The 20,424-nt window shown below is 33.4% G+C and overlaps 1 protein-coding gene across 10 annotated transcripts in view; it reads right to left on the reverse strand.

The window, feature by feature from the left end:
- RELCH (RAB11 binding and LisH domain, coiled-coil and HEAT repeat containing) overlaps positions 1-20,424 on the reverse strand; it is a 121,199-nt gene that overhangs the window by 92,185 nt on the left and 8,590 nt on the right. For 8 of the 10 annotated variants that reach the window (XR_014251739.1, XM_082416916.1, XM_082416913.1 and 5 more), the window contains exons 2-5: positions 10,347-10,436; positions 1,902-1,973; positions 1,736-1,791; positions 1,518-1,631 (exon numbers count right to left, since the gene is read on the reverse strand). Coding sequence is in view for 9 of the 10 variants with exons in the window: in XM_082416916.1 (XP_082273042.1) it covers positions 1,518-1,631; positions 1,736-1,791; positions 1,902-1,973; positions 10,347-10,436 (332 nt within the window). In the remaining variant the exon portion in view is untranslated. The remainder of the gene's footprint in view (positions 1-1,517; positions 1,632-1,735; positions 1,792-1,901; positions 1,974-10,346; positions 10,437-20,424) is intronic. The other 2 variants (XM_082416915.1, XM_082416914.1) reach the window with 1 other exon arrangement.

Below are 20,424 nucleotides of genomic sequence, written 5' to 3' on the forward strand. Positions count from 1 at the left end.
GGTGTCATAAACTTTCCTGTAGCTTTAGCTACATCCTGCAAATTTTGATGGTTTTGTTTTCACCTTCATTCAGTTCAAAATACTTCATAATTTCCCTTTTGATTTCTTCTTTAACTTATGTGTTATTTGGAAATATTTTAAATCCTCTTAAATATTAAGACTTGCTTTATCACCTATATCTATTTAATAGATATAATATGATCTATTTTGATAAGTGACTCATACGTATTTGAAAACATGTATTCAGCTATTGAAAGATGAAGTTTTATAAATTCTACTTATGTCAAGTTAGTTGACAGCATAGCACAAGTGTTCTATATCCTAAATGATTTTCTATTACCTTATTCTATCAATTATTGAGAGAGCCAGCTTGAAATCTCCAGGAATTTCTGCCTTTTAATTGGAAGGATAGATCATTTATATTTAAAGTGAGTATTGATATGGCTGGGTTTTAAATCTGCCATCTTGCTATTGTTTTCTGTGTGTGCTATCTATTCTTTGTTCCCTTTTTCTTCTTTTTCTGCCTTCTTTTTGGCCTCTCAATGTTTCTCATATATTCAACATATTTCTTATACATTGTTTAGTTGATCATTAACCTAAGTCTGTGATAAAACATGATTAACCTGAAATATAATCATAGTATATTATAACATTATTTATATTAGGTAAATATTAGTTTAATGTCTTTTATATAGTTGAGTAAAACTACCATTTAATAAAAAATAACTATATATTTTATTAAATTTAGTTTTTGCCAAATACATTACAATAACTGAGGGAGTAACTGTACTGCTATCTTCCTTAAGAGAACTTCTATTTCTGCTACTTCTATTTTTGCTAAATGATCCATGGGATAGTTTAGGGACCAATGGGATATACCTGATTTAAAATGATGGCCTCCTGATTTCTATACAATACACTCCTTGGTATTACTTTACTAAGGTAAAAGATTCAAACTGACCTATTCGCACTAAGAAGTCAAAATATTCCAGAGTTAGGAGATAACACTAAACAAAGCATCATTTCTTTTCCTATAAGATTTTATCAGTAAAATAATGAAGTTCTAAGATTGGCTCCTATTCAGAAACACAACTTATATTCTCTTATTCAAAATATTCTCTCTTAATTGCTGTTATCTATCATCTTAATTATTATAGTGTTACTGAAGAGGTTTTAGCTAAACTGAATTTATAAGTACACATTAATCTGTACTACTAAGTAAATGTTTTAAAGTTAAAAAAAAAGCACATTTTATAAATACATGGAAATATGAGTAGATTACATAGTTATAGGGGAGTTGTAAAAAGCTCCCTGGAAAGAATGAGAAGTCTTTATGTAGAAAGAGGAAATCTATAAGCCAACAGAATACTAGACTGGGAAGCCTTATGGAATTTTACAATATGTATAACTTTTTAAAAAACTAAGGAAACTAGATAAAAGAGAAAATAAGTATATTATAAATTAAAAAGGAAACAAATCATCGCTTATTAAAAAAAAAAACTGAAAAGAAATTGTACCTGATCATCATTTTCATCTGAAAAGGTTATTGATGTCAGCTTGTAGTTATTCTTCAATAAAAATTCATTGACTAAGAAGTTTAGAGCTCTCTTTTCAAGAGGTTTGATTGGCTCCTAGAGATAAATAAAAGACAGACACAATACTGTAAGTCTTCTTCCTTCAATACTTGTGCTACCATTTCATACGGAAGATACTTTTAGATCTGTCATTCACCCACCTGAATTTCAGGACTTGATTTGTAATTTTTTCGTTCCTGTAAAGGAACTTCGTGTTCTGGTGGAAGAAAATATGAATAATATTTTACTATTTTACATTAGAAAATATCTCAGCTACTTCTACATTGTCAAAGTAGAAAAAGTCTCAAAAAAGTTTATGTACACCACCTGCAGCCTTTGTCAGGTTGGCTCGGAGGGCCTGAATGGTCTCCTTGGCTTTCCGTAGTTCAAACTCCAGGACTGGACAGGGATTTGGAATAAACACACACAGGCATCCAACCAAGAAAAGGGAAACAAAAATAAAAAAATAAAAAGCAAGGATGGGTATGAAAAAAAAATACAATTTGTATTGAAAACAGAAAGCATGCAATCTTTATGAAACTTGTGAACGCATGCAGCAGAGTTGATTTGCAAGCAAACTGGTGAATGTTTTCCATAGTTTTAGAATACAGGGGACTACTGATCAAATGTTCCAGCTGTCTGACAAGGAATAGCTCTATTTAAAAATAAGATCTATGGCATACTCTCCTTTAGGTAAATAAAAATCTTAGTAATTTAGGTGGTTATGTTTCACTCAGTCTAGGTAAGAAATGTAATGGAATGTTTTCAGGTGACATAATTTTAGGGGAAAAGACAAAAATTAGATGAAGTCCTAGCAAATATACTTAAAGAAAATCTTAGGATTAAAAAAAAGGTATTTTAAAATGCATTATCTAGAATAATGTTATAAATCAAGATACAGAAACATTAGTGAATATAGTCCTTCATTAAGATGTTGAAAGAACAGGGTTTAAATATTTAACAAATGTGGGATACCTATCAATTTTTCTACAAACAAGTATGTCTTCTATAAACAAGCACAGATATGTTAAACACATATCTAAAAAAAGTTCTGAGGGGTTTATTTTAGGTTTCATTTAAAGCCAAAGGATAGAAATAGTTTGTCCTTTAATTTATAATTAAGATCATTCTAAAGCAAATGATTGAGTACAATTCTACAAGTGTGGTAATCTAAGGATACTGAGTAAATTTAAGTAGAATTTCAAAGTTTCTGACAACTCTTCAAATAGATATTTGTTCATAGTAAGAGGTACTAATGAAACTTAAAGATTTCTCCTATTACCACAGAGTCTGATTATAAGATAAACATGAATACTGAGGAGACATTTTAATGAGCTCTTTAGAATGTTTCATCATGAGCAAGATCTAACTATATGTGTCTTTGCTGGGAATCTTCTTTAAAATATATAAATACTGCTCTGAAGAAAAAGCAAGCTTAGATGTGGGGGAAAAAAACCATTTCTGTGAAGTAAAGCTCTGAGAAAATTAAGTGATCTTTGTCACAACTGGATATTTAAAAAAATTAAAATTTAAATAGTTCTGCATAAAAATTAGCAAATTTAACACTTTAAAGATGCATTTTTTCCTCACTGACTAATAAACAGAATAAAGAAGATGGCAAATGAAATGCTATCAGAGACAACGAAGCTATAAAAATATATGGAAAAAATAGAATTCACTCAGTTTGCATATTTTCATTAAAAACTTAAGATGTAACTGAATCACATCTAGTACATTAAAGCCAATTATTTTGATGCACAGAATTTCACTGCAGCAACATGGAAGCACAACTAAAAATCAGATGACATGTACGTGACTATTTCTTTTTTGGTAGTCAGCAATGCTGATCTGCAAACATTTCTGTGCAACAAAGTTAAAACATTTCCTAAAACTTACACTTCTGGAAACTCTTAGAGTTTGTGTTTAAAGTCAGACTGCACACATTCAGTGTGTTAGGTAAGTACAGAATAGGTTTACTTTTCTTTTTATTTCAAAACTTTAGGTAATTTATTTTGATTTAAAAGCACTTAACTATACCACAAGCAAAATGAGTATACATATTATGCTTCCAGTATCACTTACAATTTACTAACATATTACAGAACAATTGCAGATCAGAAATGCCCTGCACCAGAATGAAAGAAATATGAAAAAAATAAATTTAAAAAAAACTGGTTAAAACACAAACTGTGAAAAAAACTCAAATTCAACTGGTGAAAGTTTAGGTGACCAAGAGCAAAACACTAAATGATCAAGGCACAGAAAGCCAGAAAAACCCATGTCAGACGGCAAGAATTTATATTTTTATGCACATCTACACATACATTGCCATATGTCATTAAAAGGTACCAATGCTCTGAAAAGATAGTGCTTATCAAAATGAATTCACTCTGCTGCATGTTTCTTAATATACAATATAGACTTTAAAAGACAAAGGCATATCTTTGAAGCCATAGCACATCTCTATAAAGGCACAGTATGATCAGGTATTTGCAGTTATGTGAGAAAGTTTCACAAGAAAGGTCTGAACAGCTATATTTACACATATTTAAATTTGTCACTTCTTCATTAAAAAAATATTGGATTAAATCTCAAAATTTATTATCCTGTAAAGAGATACATTGTACCAAGCAACCTCCAAGTATTTTTCAAATATTATAATTCTTCATAAAAATGTTTGAAGTACATGTTTTTTAAAAAACACTGTAGGAACCAACTACCAGCCTGCTCACTCCACTATCCCAACCCTCCACTAGCCCAACCCTGCTGAATGCAATTTTATTGGAACTAAAGTAATCGCAAAGACATAGGTATATTCTAATACTGCATATTACAATCTTACCAAAATATTTAATGACTAAGTCAGTATAAGCAATTCTAGATTAGTTGAAATAGTTATTTCCTAAATAGGGTTGGATAATACTGGCATTATATCAGGGGTACTTGAGAGCTTCAAGATCAGGTGCTCATGACTTGGGATATATACAATTGACCATGTCGAGACACCAAAGGTGCAGTGTTAAATTTCAAAGCAGAAAGAAATATTGATTCTTTGTTGCCCCAACTAAATATATTACTAATATTATCTCGAAATATTTGTTAGTCTTAGTTCTTTTGGCACAAAACTCAAAATAATACATATTTTAGATCTTTCCTATAATACTGATCAGAGTGAAGTATTTTTCATTCCCATTTTTCTTCACTAGTGAAGAGTTCATATCATTAGGGCTGAGTCAAGGACCTTGCCATCTCATAGTAGACATGAAATTGTCTTCTTTCAAGTCAGAATTTCTTGGATTTCTTTTCCCCTGAATATAAGGTGATTTTACTCCATAATAAAATACCACTTCCCCATCCTTAATACTCATTTTATTATCCCAGGAAAGGTTCTAGGAAAAGAGGAAAATTCTCATAAGAATATGAGTTAGAATAAAAATATATTCCTAAAATAATACAAAAATCCCCAGACAGTACCATCACCACTCCTTCTGGGTTTAGAGAATGCTCCCTGCCTATTACAGACTTAAGAAAGGTAGAGGACTGTTACGCATGACTTAGCAAATAGTGAGAAATAAATGAAAGGAAGCAAGATGCAATCTCCATGGTTTGTAGACATTTCGTTTTCTATATTCTTCTGAGGGGGAAAAAATTCCTCCTCCTTAAACTTTAAAAGAAGAAAATTCTTCCCATTATTGTTCCTCCTGCTCAGGTTCTCTTACAGATTCCTCTATCATTCATCTCAAAGTTGGTGTTTCCCAGAGTGTCCTCCCTGGTCCTTTTCTTACTCTATATACTGGGATGATAAACATTTCACTCTTACAGTTTTACTCTCACCAGTACTCTTAAGATTCAGAAATCTTTAAACTTTTCCCCCAAGATAAACAGGGCTACCTGTTTATCACCTGGACATGCCCACTTGAATGTTTCATAAACTTTGAATTTTAATCCTATCTAAATGAACTTCATCATCTTCCTCTCAAATCTGCCTTCCCTCCTCCTGCAGTATCTCTTCATTAAGGGCACCACTATCTACCCAGATGCCCAAATAAGAAACCTGGAGATTACTCTTTACTTACCTCTTGCCCTTACTCCCACATTAATTAAATGTCAAGCTATAATGATTCCAGCCCTTGAATCCTAAATAACCATTCATCTCAATTGTCTCTGCAATTGTCCTAGTTCAGACCTTTATGGCTTATATAAATTTTAACAATTTACAACTCATATCAAAGGCTTGTTGCCCTTAAAAGGCTTGTTGGAGCATCTATCCTATTTTAAATCATACAAAACCATAAATAAGATTTAAGTAAAGTTGAAAATAAGAAAAACAAAAAAGTACTGCAAACAGGAATTAAAGATATCTGTACTAAGGAAAAATATATTATAATAAGACAGATAGGCTTATTTAATCCTGATAAAGCTGGATATGTATGCTGCAGCCCAACAGCTAAGGAGCGAGAGGGCTACTGATGATGCTTCTTACCCAGGGGGTAAGGCCAGGTTATCCCACAGGCAAAAATTTGAATTTCATTTTAGAATGTTTACTAGACTACGTAGGCTTAAAAAGGCTTCATATGTCTACTTTGTTGTTTATTGTTCCCATAACAGTATAATACCTTGAATATAGAGGACTCAACAAATGTTAGTTGTATGAATGGGCATTCCAGTACTTGATGCCATATCTAATAAATCTAAACATCAGTGATCTTACCAGCATTCAGTAGTGTCTTTCCCTGCAAATTAGAAAGAACAGCTTCTGCAGTTCTCTAGATCCCAATACAAAAATTAAGGTATGAACTAGAGAAGTAATACAGTAACAGGTAGAGGTATGAGAACAAATAAAGTCAGAGACTCTGATGCTAAAAGATGGATCAAGTGAACCTGAGACAGGGATATAGATGGTTCTAAAACCAACAAGTTCCTTATCACTATTTCCAAAGTACTGAACATTTAATTGTATTACAGACATAGACAGGTTTTAGTACAAATTCCTTGAGGGCAGAAACTCTGTCTATTTCATGCTTCTGTATCTAGCGCCTAACATAGTACCTAATATGTAGCAGATGCTCAAAATGTCTAATTAAAGAATGGCAATCCCAATATTTAGAACATAGATGTCCCTTGCTATCCTGAAGAAAACTTGAAAATTTAACAGCTACACTGTATGTACACTGTACAGCTTTGTTTAATAACATATAGAAAGGCTTTTACTAAAAAGTCAGTTAAATTAAGCTCATTTTGGTTTGGTGTCTACTAAATTCAGAAGTGGAAAATAATTTAAATGAAATGCTTTTGAAATTTTACTTTTTTTTGAAAGAAAATGACTATGTTGAAACAGTCTTGTATGGGAAAGTTAAGATTCTGCTATCCACATGAATGTACAGATGAGTCAAAGCTCCAGCCTGGTACTTAAACATACATCATGAGCCCTGGAATAAAAACCTATATGTTCACATCCTGATTTTGCCCTTTAACCGTACAGAGGCTACTGGGAAAAATTTTCAATCTCAGTTTTCTGATCTATAAAATAAGGATATCATGACCTATTTTGAAGGATTGTTCACAAGGTTAAATAAGTATTTTATATAAAGCAACCGGAACAGTGCCTGGCACAGAGCAGGTGCTCAATAAACATTTGTCCATTTAGAGATCTTTTCCTCTTTAAAGGAACACCTGTACAGACTTGAAAAAATAACCAGATTTTTAAATTTAGGGAAAAGATGATAAGAATGATGCTGAACCCACATGTAGTAGTATATATATACGTCTCATAAACAGCAACAGTTTATTAAAGCCTGGAGCAGACCCTACATTTGCATCGTGGGGCAGCGGACTCAATACCTGTATTATCTATAATCTCCTTCTGCCCAAGACTGGTATATGAAAATAAAAGAGATTTTTATTCTTTCTCAGTGAGGTTTACATGTGATCCAATGATAGATGGCAGGATAATTATCTTTTCTGGATTATTCATTTTTTGATTAGGTTCTAAGTTACTAGCAATGGTTAGCAAAGAGCCAAAACTCTTTTTGTAAATGGGAATTGTGATTAATTGAAATTTTCATCCACATATCACACATCTGGTTCAATAACAGGCGATGGCACAAGAGCACTAAAAGTCTAAATGCCATTCTCCTGGAATAACATACATTTCCTTCCCTTTTCCAATGAAGATGGAAGACACCACTCAGTCACTCATTTACACTGAAGTATAGTTGATTTACAATATTGTCTTGAGCTTCAGGTGTACAGCATAGTCATTCAATTTTTTTGTAGATTACATTTCGTTACAGGTTATTACAAGATAATAGGTATAATGCCCTGTGCTACAGAGTAAACCCTTGTTGTTTATCTATTTAATGTAGAGTAGTTTGTATCTGTTAATCCCATACTCCTAATTTGTCCCATCCTCTCCTCCCTCTCCCCTTTGGGGAACCATAAGATTGTTTTCTAGTCTATAACTCTGTTTCTGTTTTATACTGATATATAGATTCATTGGTATTATTTTTTAGACTCCACATATAAGTGATACCACATAGTATTTCTTTCTCAAGACAGCATATATTTATACATTAGCATTATATAGTAAGCAAAAATTACTTTATCTCCCCAAACTTAGAGACAAGAGTATAATCTTTAGATTAAAAATATAAGGTCAAAACTACCAAATATTTAAAATATTCACTCTTAGTTATGCTTAGTTATAACATTTTGCTTAATTATAACATCTCGCTTCTACATCAGTGCTTCCCCTAATTAGAAATACTAAAATACCTAAATACTGAGAATAATGATGAACCTCTTAAATTTTACTAAGTCTAAAATTTAGGTTTTCAAATAAAAATTAAAGGGAAGAAAATAATTATGTGGTCTATTTCTGGGTAGAAGTTATTTTCTAATACATAACCATCAGAACAACAATACAATATACAAAACTAAATATATTTGGTTAGTCTCTAATAAACCAAAACACCATGCATTTAATACTTAACATATAACAGAAAACACAGAATACCTAACATTTACTATATAATTAAATATAACATAATGCCACTTAACAAATGATATAATTAGTAGGATAAGTTTGTCCTAAAATTATTCAAATAATTCCCATTTGATTTGCTAATTTTCAGACAGTACTGATGTGATTTCCTTTTTGATACAGCTTTTAATTAATAATGCTTATGACTAAATCATGACTTGATATATGGAGCTGCATTAAACTCTTCCAATGACTTCCCCATTCAATTGATAATGCTATCGTTCTCACTGCTGAATCCTCTCTTAGCCTCTGTTGAACTAAAAACAATTACATCAGTTTTTTCCCCTAACTCAGGGAAGAGATTAGGGAAAGAGAGATTTTTTTTAAACAATTCAATCGCTCTATTCTCGAGTAATAAATGAAAACCACATAGTGGAATGTCATTTTAACCAGGTCGAACCTCATCCTTCATGCTAAGAGGTAGCATACAGTGCAGTCAGTTGTGGGCTCTGCTGCTGGGTTATCTGCGTTCAAGTGTTAGCTCTGCCACTAAAGTCTTAATAATCTCTGAGTGCCTCAGTTTCTTGGGGAGGGGAGGATGATGATAATTGTATAACTCAAAGAGTTAATATACATTTACAACAGTGTTCAGAATGGAGCAAGTGCTATATAAAAATTAGCACTCACTTTTATTCACAATGACTATGACAGGCAAACATTTGGTAGGTTTTAACAAACTTGTCCCAGTAAATGGAAGAAAAATATTTCCCTCACAGGCTCCCATCTGTCCCACGTGGCATCCTTCCTGTGCCAGGTGTGCCCACCATCCTGGTGGATTAAAATACCTAACTGATGTCTGTCTACTTCCCATCTATCTCAGAGTCAACGTCCTATGAAAACTACAATTCCAATAAGACATTCAAAAATTACTTCAATAACAGACAGCCACAGCCTTGAAGCACCAGAAAGGTACCAGTCACTTGGCACCTGAGGAGCCAGAGCTGCTACAATGGTAAATCCCAGGGTGGACCCCCAGAAGAATCCAACTGGCCTCATTTGATGTGGGCAGAACACAGAGGGTACAAATTGGTCTTCTGAAGTCCCTACAGATCCAGTGGTGATGCCTAAAAGGCAGAAATGGTGGGAGGATGGAGAGGGGAAGGAGATTGGAATGAGAAACCAAGCAACTAAGAAGGATGTTGGCCTTCTTTTTGGAATGGGCAAGGTCCTGGAGGCCCCTGCTGGACCAAGCATTAACCCTTTATTTTCTGGATCACAGGCAAGTCGAGAAGTTTCTGGAGAGATGCAGTGATGGCCAGGGAGCATCCAGGGAACCAAGCAAAGTTTTATTCACCAACCAGCATAGAAGTATTTAAACCAATTTTAACAATCAGTAGAGCTGTACTGCTATATAACACATGAATATTACTCAGCCCTGGTTTGGAGGATAAAAGGAATGAGGAGGCCAATGACCAACTAACTTTGTACTAAACCATGGCTAACTTAAAGCTCTTTTACACCAGCTGTATAACTACATGGTTGTCAACTACTAGCTACAAGCAGAACTCAGCAAACTGTAGGTGTGCATAACCAAAAATTCAGAGCACCACTGAAAGAGCAGTTGGGGGCTGGGATGTTCCCTGCAACCAATAAATTAGTAACATAACTTTGTATAATAACTGTATCAATATATTCACATACCAAATTATAGAAAGAAGAGAATTCTTCAAGTCATTTTATTATTTCTGGAATGTCAAAAAATCCAAATCTGTCTTTACAATCTTACTCACCTGCCACTCTCTCATCCGTTTCCCTGTTACCATCATCTGAATATCTTGCGAAGTCTAAAGAATCAAGGGTACTGATGCTCCCAGCTCGATCTGTAATAAACCAAAAAAAAAAAAAAGAATTAAACAGATTTTTATTTAACTGCCAAAATAAGGGATTGGAAATCAATTAGCTATGATTTTTTTTCCAGTGAATAAACTGTGATTCTAAGATATAGGAATTCTATTAAAACAATAAGGTAAAAATGCTCATACCAATTAAGCTACTTTGAAGTAACTCAAGTTTCCCTGCCCAGATCTCTAACTAACTCCTGAGTAACGGACACACAGGATATAATGCAAGCCCAGCTAAGGACAACAAAACTGCAAACAGTTTGAATTTTATTCCAAGTACAATGGAAAACAACAAAAACACATACATTTTTGGAAAATCATTTTGGCTGCTGTAAGGAAAGTGGTTTGTAGAGAGACCAGTTAAGAGACTACTATGTAAATCAACTACACTCCAATATAAAATAAAAATTAAAAAAAAAAAAGAGGCTATTAGAGTCATGTAGGTGAGAGATGATCAGATTTGGCCTAGAATAGAGGCAGTAGAAATGTGAGAAGTGGTCAGATTTGGGTTATTTTTTGATGTAGAACCAACATGTCCTGGTAGTGAAATGGATGTGGGTTTAAGTAAAAGAAAGTAAACAAGATGATTCCTAAAGATTTCATTTATTGAATTTGTAATATGGGATGCAAAAGGCAAATGAAGGGGTTTCAAGAGTTCTGTGTTTTACGTGCATGGTGGTAGTGGGGAGTGTCCCTAGCTTGTGCCAGATTTTTAAGTGTCCCTAAACAGAAAAACATGATGTAAACATTCTCACTTAAAGGAAGAAATCAATGCGGATACTCGTTAAAGGAGCTCTAGTTAGCTAATGCAAAGAAGGGACAAATGAGAGGCTAGGTCAACTCTTTTTATTAAATCATGCTACTTACATAGTGTCTACTGTTTATATATTGCTCTAAGGAATAGATTATCTGTGTTTAGAAAGCACAGTCTGGACAAATGAATGCAAGTTATAGAAATAAAGATTTGAACTCCACATAGGGCTCCCTCACCTCCTTTTAAAACAATTAGTACATGCCAATAATTGAAATGGTTGACTCTTCAAATAGAGCTATATCATTATCAATGAACCACTTATCTTTAAATTCCTATTAAGGTGAACTAAGTGAAATTCTATATATAGTACTCTTCTGAGAACACTGTGTTCGTATTCACAGAAGCATTTAATTCCCCTGCAATTTAATTATATCTGATAAATAACAACTTGCTACTAACTTAAGTTTTAAGACAGCATAAACAAATAACAGAAAATCAAGTATTACAGTACCATTTATTAGAGCATAATTTATTTTAAGCATAAACCAAGAAACACCAAATAACAATAGTAACCACAGAAATCTAGAAAGTTCATATTAAATATAGGCTGAACTCAGGAACATTACTCAGCAATTAAAAAAAAAAACTATTGAGATATATGCCACAACATGACTGAATCTCAATGCTTTAGGCTGAATGATAGAAGTCTTACACAGAGTACATAATGCATAATTTCATTTACATGAAGTCTTAGAATAGGCAGTAGTAATTTATGGTAGAAAAAATCATTATAGTGGTTCTTGGAGTGGGGGGCTGAAAGGGGTGGGGACTGACTGACTGGGAAGGAGCATGAGGGAACTTTCTGGGGTGACAGTAATGTTCTATATATTGACAGGAGTTTGGGTTATCATGAACTGTTAAGTATGATGTTGGTTGTTGATTCTGGATAAATATTTTTCTATTATGTTAAGTATCTATCTAATGTTAGTTTTCTAAGTGTTTTCTAGTATTTTCAATCACACATACAGGCCTAGGTTAGAGCCTATTTGATCACCATATATTATTCCTCCATTATACTGTTACTATTTCTCTAAAACTTTCAAAGAAATCACCTATGCAATAGGAAGAGGTCTTGCGGAAAGCAAACACTGCTTAATTTTTGACTTGGTATTATTATGGCCATTGAAAAATATATTCTAATTTTTTTTTTTAGTTCCAAGCCAACAATTTTATATTCTCCAAGAAAAAAAGTTCTAATGTCTTTTTAACTAACAATAACTATAGTGTCATAAAAGTTTAAAAAAAATCTCCTAATTTATTAAAATTTATTCCATGTCAGAAAAAAATTATAGAAGGAGGTAATTTTAACTTTGATGGGGCTAACCTATAATAGATTTTGCACATAAAATGTACTTTGGAATTTAAGACTAATAGGTAATATTACAGCTCCTAGAAAAATACGCTTCTTTGGATTCAGCCACAATTCTTTTCCAGGGCAAGCACATGCCTTTCCAAATACTCTAATATAAAAGAGGAAGAGTTTGGAAAAATTAGCCTCTTTTATTAAGAAAGAAGTTACTACCACTTTCTAATATAAAGTATACCACAAAGCCTTTCTTCAAATTCCAAGATTGTGTAACTTCTTAGTAATTCACTTTACAACTCAGAAACCGAATGATCAGGGACTTTCATCATAGTTGGCAAACCAGTAAAACCTGTATGTAAGTTTTACTAGGTCTGAAAACTAAAACCATTATACACAGTGTGACTATAAGGCATGCAGACTGATTTTATAAATCACATATGAGAGTAGTCTTATTTATACATATACTTTTAATCTTTTAGTACTGATGACAGAAGGTAACTTTTACAGTAGTTAAAAAAATGAGTTTCAGACCCTTGAGAAGGTATCTTTTATGGAAATTATATAGCACTTTAAAAGCTAAGTGTACCAGGAAAATTGATCAGCTCCTGACTGGTAAAGAGCATTGGTTAATTCAGTGAACATTTAGTGAACAACTATAGTGTACCAGGTTACTGACAGGAAGCTACAATAAAAGATTGAATGATAATTTTTAAAGGTTGTAGATATAACTGACTCCAAGAAGCAGAGTTAAAATTTTTCAATACATACTCCTCTCCATACTGCTTGAATTTTTTTATTTGTGCTTTGGTATTTTTTCCCCAAACACAGTTAATACCTTTTATGATATGGGCATTTTATAATTAAAAAGTCACAAAAGTACCCAGTTCACACTTAAAGAATAGGAAGAAAAATAATGTCAAGCAATTAGCTTTAAATTCCAATTTGTTTAGTAAAGATCGTTTACTGAACCATGCCTGTGTCATGATAAGTAACAAAGAAAGAAGTATATAGTATATAAAATTAATAAACAGAAAGATAACAAATTTACCTTAAAAGTAATCATATTTAAACCTGAGGTCATGCATAAACACTTTAATATGTTATCCACTTAAATTAAAAATGGATCTCAGAAATCTGTCAATGGCAAAACTTATATTTTCTGATCCTCAGTTCTTCTCTAACGCTGGGACTCACTTCACTGACCCCTATGTTCAAAATATTTGAGAGCTAGACGGAATCTTAGAGATAGTCCAACCCCTCCATCAACCCCAGTTTGATGAGAAAACTGAACCGTGTATTCATTCAATGCATATTTACTAATCCACGGTAGGGAGTAGAAACATAAAATTCAGTAAGACTTGGTTCTTGCCTTAATAAGTTTATAAACCACTGTAGTTTCATGCTGTATACAGATAATGATAATACAATTAGACTACTTTATGTTAAAGGTTAAGCAAATTAATCTGTGAGCAAGCTAGGGGTACAATGTAAGTCTCCCAGTTTGCAGTCCACTGTCTTTTCTGTCACAAGATTCCACTGAGTTAAACGTCAAATCAAAAGACTTAAACTTAGGAAGAGACTTGAACACTGAAATTTTATTGACAAACTATTCACTGAAGTTAAAATTTCTATAATGCTGGATGATTTCACCATATGAACAGCTATCAGGTTAAAAGGAAGATTATTATTAATAACAGCATTAGTTATTATATTGAACATTTTCTGACCACTTATTCTGTGCCAGATATTTTTCATAGATAACCTTATTTAACCTTCGTGACAGCCCCCTGCAAGAGGAGTCATTACCTTCCATATTTTACAGTATGGAAACAGAGACTGTCCCAGAGATACACAGCTAGGAAGCAGCAGAGTAAAAATATGAACTCAAGCTCTCTGATGCCAAAGCCTGAGCTCTAAACCATTAGTTCCCTTGAACAATATGTAAAAGCATGCAGGTTCAGATCTCCTAGATTCCAGCTAAGTTGGGCTTGATACCGTGAAAGGCCTCAGAAAGATCAGCCTGGACTCAACTTTCCTCAGGCTATACAGGGAAAAGCTAATTTCACAAGGAATATTCCAAACTTACATATTTATAGGATCCCACTACCTAAAGATCATATCTTTAACATAACATCAACATTTTTTCAAAGGCTTATTTGCCAGACACAATATTACGCACTGGTGACAGAAAGATAAATAAAATATGGTCTCTTTTCTATACTCATGCTAAATAAACATTTATATATTGCCTACTTTAGGCATTTGTGCCAGGTGTGAAAGAAGTCAAAGATATATCAGACAGGAACTCGAACAAACATCTTAAAAAAAAATCCAGTCAGCTAAAACATTAACATATACAAAAATTTCAGTAACACTAACACAGTCACAGGTTTCCATATAATTAATTTCCATAAGTGAAACAGACCAAAAAACCCCACAAGTTCAGGGGATTTAGAGATCACTATGTGCTGGAGAAGCTTCAGGGAGAGGAAGGAACATAAACTGGACCTTCCCTTAAGGATATACAGAATCTGGAAAAAACAAAAGGAGGATGGAGGAAAAGAATTCCAAGAGAAGGAAAAATAATATGGTCAAAGGCACTGAGATAGGAATATACAAAACACGTTCAAGGGACATTGAGTAAACAATGTGAGTACACCAAAGGTTGGTATATGACAACAGGGTTGAAAAGGCAGGAAGAAGCAAAATTACAGGGAGAACTTTATGATGCACATCTATAATAACATATTTCAAAGTCATTTTTATCATATACTATGCAAAAATGGGAAAAAATAAAATTCCTAAAAAGAATTAAATTCTTGTTTCTGCAATATATAATTTTGCTAATAAAAAAAGAGTTTGAAAAAGTTGCCATGGACAGGAGAAAGCAATGTTAAAAGGTTTTAGCCGCAGTGACAGGAATGAATAGCTTTTAAAATCAATTAAGAACAAGGATGGAGGAAATGTTTAAAGGCACAGGAACCAGTTATAAGGCTAAAACTGAGGGTCCAGATGTAAGCTAAAGGCCTGAACTAAGGCAGCACACAAGCACAGGGCTGATGGATGGTTAGAAAGAACATAGCCAATACGATGACACTACCTTGAGCAATCTAAGCCACCTAACCAGGACCAGCTGGTTTCAAAAACAAATGAACATCATTTCTGACTGCTGGGGAGTTTTGAAATAATAGGTGGGAATATCTGGAAGAAGGTTACACCCATGATGGCAACTGGGGTCTCCTCCTTGAGGCTTAGCCATGTTCCATGTCTAGACCAGAAACTTAGATGTAACCATGCAGCAAAGCTTCAAGACTGAAAAAGAGAGTACATGCTAATCCAACCTTGGCGGATTTCCTTAGAATTTCATTCAGCAGATTATTCACCTCTGTCTTGATGTGGTGCTATAGTTTATCACTTTATTTTTTAAATGATCAACATTATACTACCTGACTTGCCTTCTGCATTAAAACGACTGGCTATTCTGAGTTAATAAGATATACTCTGAATGAGTTATTAAGATACTTTGCCTGACCATACACTAAAATGATTTAAGAATATTTGCTTGACTGTGCTTTAAAATTGACAAAACAGTAGTTGTGGTGTAATGGAAAGAATGCAGACTTGGAAGTTAGCGATCTGGTTTGGAATCCCAGCCTTGCCACTTAAGACATGATATGTGGTAAAATATAAAAGGGCATACAAAGAAAAGGTAAGCCCATCTCCCAACCACCAATCACCCTCTGTGACGACAATCGTTGTTTAGACTCTTCTGTATATATCCTTTTAGAAATATGCTAGGCATAGGCCAATTTCTCCCTTTTCGTATGTAAATGGAAAACACAAATACTTGAATAAATTAGCCTGCATCCTAATTTATTCAATTTATCATATATCTTGGTGATCATTCCACATCAGCACATATAGATCGTTTTTTTTAATCAGCCAACCCCCTACTGTTGGACAGTCAGGTTGTTTTCAATCTTTGATACCTTTACTTGCAGAATATATGAAAAAAAAATCTAGGTTCAGTAGTAATGCAAACAAGCTTGTCTATAATAAATTATAGAAATGGAATTGGATATTAAGGAATATGTATTTTAAAAATATGATTGATATCACCAAATTATTCTCAAAAAGAGTATCCTACCAACAGTACATAAGTATACCTTTTACTTTCCGACCTTTGTGTCACACATATTTGATCAAAACTACATTCAGAGGACAATACTGTTTATAGAAAAAAAATCTGTTAGGAAGAGTTCAGTGAGACTGTAGATTAAAAAATCACCTATCAATACAGGCTACCTATTTGATATGGACATCTTATTAGAAGGTTTAGGAGACAAAAATTCTTACTACTGTAACTTATTAAAGGGTACAAAATGCAAATATTAAACATTAAGAACAATAATAAAATGTGACTAGAGATTTTGGTGATACATTCATAACTCATCATTCCACCTTATATTCTTTGGTCAACTCTCCTTACTCACATATCCATCCCTGAAGAAAAAAAAAAAAGCTTCAAAAAACAAGCTTACCATGATTGTAAAGAAATGCCTATAATCAGGAGCTACTCTTGCCTAGAAAAATTAGAAACTTTAAGGCTGTTGCTAGGTACTTTTCTAACAGTAATTCTATTTCCGTACAGATACACATCAACAGAATCGTTACAAGACTCCCCATATGATGCAATAAAAAGCTATTGGTACAGGTTTGTTCACTTGAAACATGTCAAATGTATCTTAAAAGAGATTTATGTCAACATTATACTAAGAATTATTAACTGATTCTGAAGATTTCCCTTCCAGATAAAACTGATCCACAAGGTTACAAATGGCAACAGGAGACTGAGAATAGAGAAACTGGTACAGATGTACCAATAGTTTGTGAGCAAAGAATGACATTTTTTTGCTGTTATTTTGTGCAAATTTAATTAATAGATAATACAAGACAGATATTCAATATACGGTAACAAAAAAGGTAGACATATACCAAACACATATGCAGAAATAACTTACTATGCAAAATTCATTCTCTGTGTTCATATACCAGAAAGAAGATGGTATTTCATGTCACTAAAAACACCAAACTCAATTTACACTGCACAGTTATAGGATTAGGTGCCAATTAATGGTGGAATAGTGGAGTTATAACTCCCATTACAAATTTTTCTTGTTTTACCAGAATTTACTACATGCAAATTTTGACAAAAATACTTTAAAATGCTTTACTTTAAATTGCTTTAAAGAAAAGTACAAAGTACAACACCATATAACCACCACCTGATATGAACAACTGCTAACAGTTTGCAATTTAAAAAGAAATAATACCTTAAAGTTCATGTCCCTAATGTTTCCCTCCTCAAGGGAAATCACAATAATGGATTTGGTGTGATTCTAGTTGATGCTTTTATATCTATAATACATATACAAGTACCCACAAATAATATACAGTATTGTTTTATGTGTTTGAAAATTTACATAATGGTATAGAACTGTGTGTAATGCTCCACAACAGACCTGAGATCTGATTAAAGGCTAAGATTTCCATTTTATGAATATACCATAACTAATGTTTCCATTATGTATGGCCAAGAGGACTGTTTCCAACCTTGTACACACCTTGTTACGCACCCTCATAAGTTCCAGATAAATACTTACACGTGGAAAAGCTGGGTTGAAGGGTGTGCACATCTTCAACTTTTCTAGATTTTATCAAAATATTCTTCAAAGTAGTTGTATCGACACTTCTACTGGGAGCACAAGAGTGCCTGCTTCCTCCATATCAGGAATACTAAGTGTTGTCAGACATCTTCATTTTTGCCAAAAGGCTGGGTATTGTGAAATGCATTTCCCTGATTACTAGTGAATTTGAGCAACTTTTCATTGGTTTGTTTCTTTTTGAATTACCTATTTTTATCCTTTGCCTATTTTTCATTAGGTTATTTTTCCTTCTCTTAATTTATAGGCATTCTATACAGATTCTAAATTTGAAATACTTTTTGACTGTTGTATGTATATGGCAAATATGTACTCCTAGTCTGTGGGTTGTCTTTTACTTTATGTTAGCTTTTTACATACAGGAATTTTAATTTTGATACAAATATATCAATCTCTTACTTTAAAGTATACAATTTTTATGTCTAAGAAATCCTTACCTCAAGGTCATAAATATGTTTTAATATTTTCTTCCAAAAGTTTTCAAGTTCCATTTCCCACATTTAGTATTTTAATTCATTTGGAGACTTTGTTTTGGTGTGTGTGTATGTATATGGTAAGAGGTAAATAAATAATTTCCCTCTAGAAGGAGAAAAATTTATTGAATAGCTTACCCTTCCCGCACTGATTTGACTCTTTTTCCTATACAAAAGACTCCTTGAGCTTGTATCTGGTCTGTAATCTCTTTCTTACTTCACTCTGTCTACCTCTGCTCTTCTTTGCTTTTAAAGCATTTGTTCTGTACATGGCAACATATATTGATTTTTTAAAAACTATTATTAAGTTCCAAAAAAATAAATAAATAAAGGGAAAAAACCCCTTTTCTGGCCATCCGTTAGTTATAAAATTGAGTAAGTAACCATTGTCTAAGAAGAACACAAAAAGAAATTATATTTAAAAATAACTTACATGAATGTGATTAAACACATCTGTAAAAATGTAGGTACAATGCCTTTACAGACATAAAATACAATGCATTAACTGTATGGTAGTAGATTTTAATGAACCATTACAAAAATCCTAAATCCAATGTTTGCCTTTTCATTATTTATTTTACACTTATACAGACTTACTGCAAATAATAATAAATATTAATTCAGCTGACTCTCACAACAGCTCTATGAGGTAGGTACCGTTATCCTCATTTTTATTTTTTTATTTTTTTTTAAATTTTATTTATTTGTTTGTTTGTTTTTTATTTTTGGCTGTGTTGGGTCTTCGTTTCTTTGCGAGGGCTTTCTCTAGTTGCGGCAAGCGGGGGCCACTCTTCATCGCGGTGCGCGGGCCTCTCACTGTCGTGGCCTCTCTTGTTGCGGAGCACAGGCTCCAGACGCGCAGGCTCAGTAGTTGTGGCTCACGGGCCTAGTTGCTCCGCGGCATGTGGGATCTTCCCAGACCAGGGCTCGAACCCGTGTCCCCTGCATCGGCAGGCAGATTCTCAACCACTGCGCCACCAGGGAAGCCCTATCCTCATTTTTAGATGAAGAGACTGAGGCATTGAGAGATTAAGTTACTTATTCAAAGTCACAAGGATAAAAAAGTAGCAGAAACAGGATCCAAGCCAGGTAGTCTGACTCCAAACTGTGCTCCTAACTCACTATGCTCTGCAGCTTTTTCCCTTAAAATGAGCAGACTTCTTTGATCTAATTTATGGTGGCTACTCAAATAGAAATGCTATCAAATTTTCCTGTGAATTTCAAGTACAAATGTTCCCAGTATGTTTTTTAAACGATTATTTTAATTAGGATGCCATATACCCATTAGTCCCATTTAATCCTATAAATTAGTACTAGCAGACATCACCTATCTTTCTCAGTCTTTTATCATCAGCAAATCTGATCTAGTTTTCCCTCACCGCTTCATATATTTTTTCTTATAAAAGAAAGAACTATAAAATGAGTTTTTGAAGTCCTCTCACATATATACTCTCATGTAAACTTCATTAAAACCCTATAACTAGCAGTGGACAGAAATGATTACTATGCTTTACACAGAATAAGAAGGCTCTAAAAGGCTAAGTAATTTACCCAAGGTAACAGAGCTGTAAGTGGCAGAGCAGAACTGAGGATCAGATATCAGTACTACAAGTTGAGTGGTCTTCAAAAAATAGGCCAAGTTCAAAAGTAT

The sequence above is a fragment of the Balaenoptera physalus genome, assembly GCF_965194825.1.
Source record: "Balaenoptera physalus genome assembly, chromosome: 12".
Classification (NCBI taxonomy): Eukaryota; Metazoa; Chordata; class Mammalia; order Artiodactyla; family Balaenopteridae; genus Balaenoptera; species Balaenoptera physalus.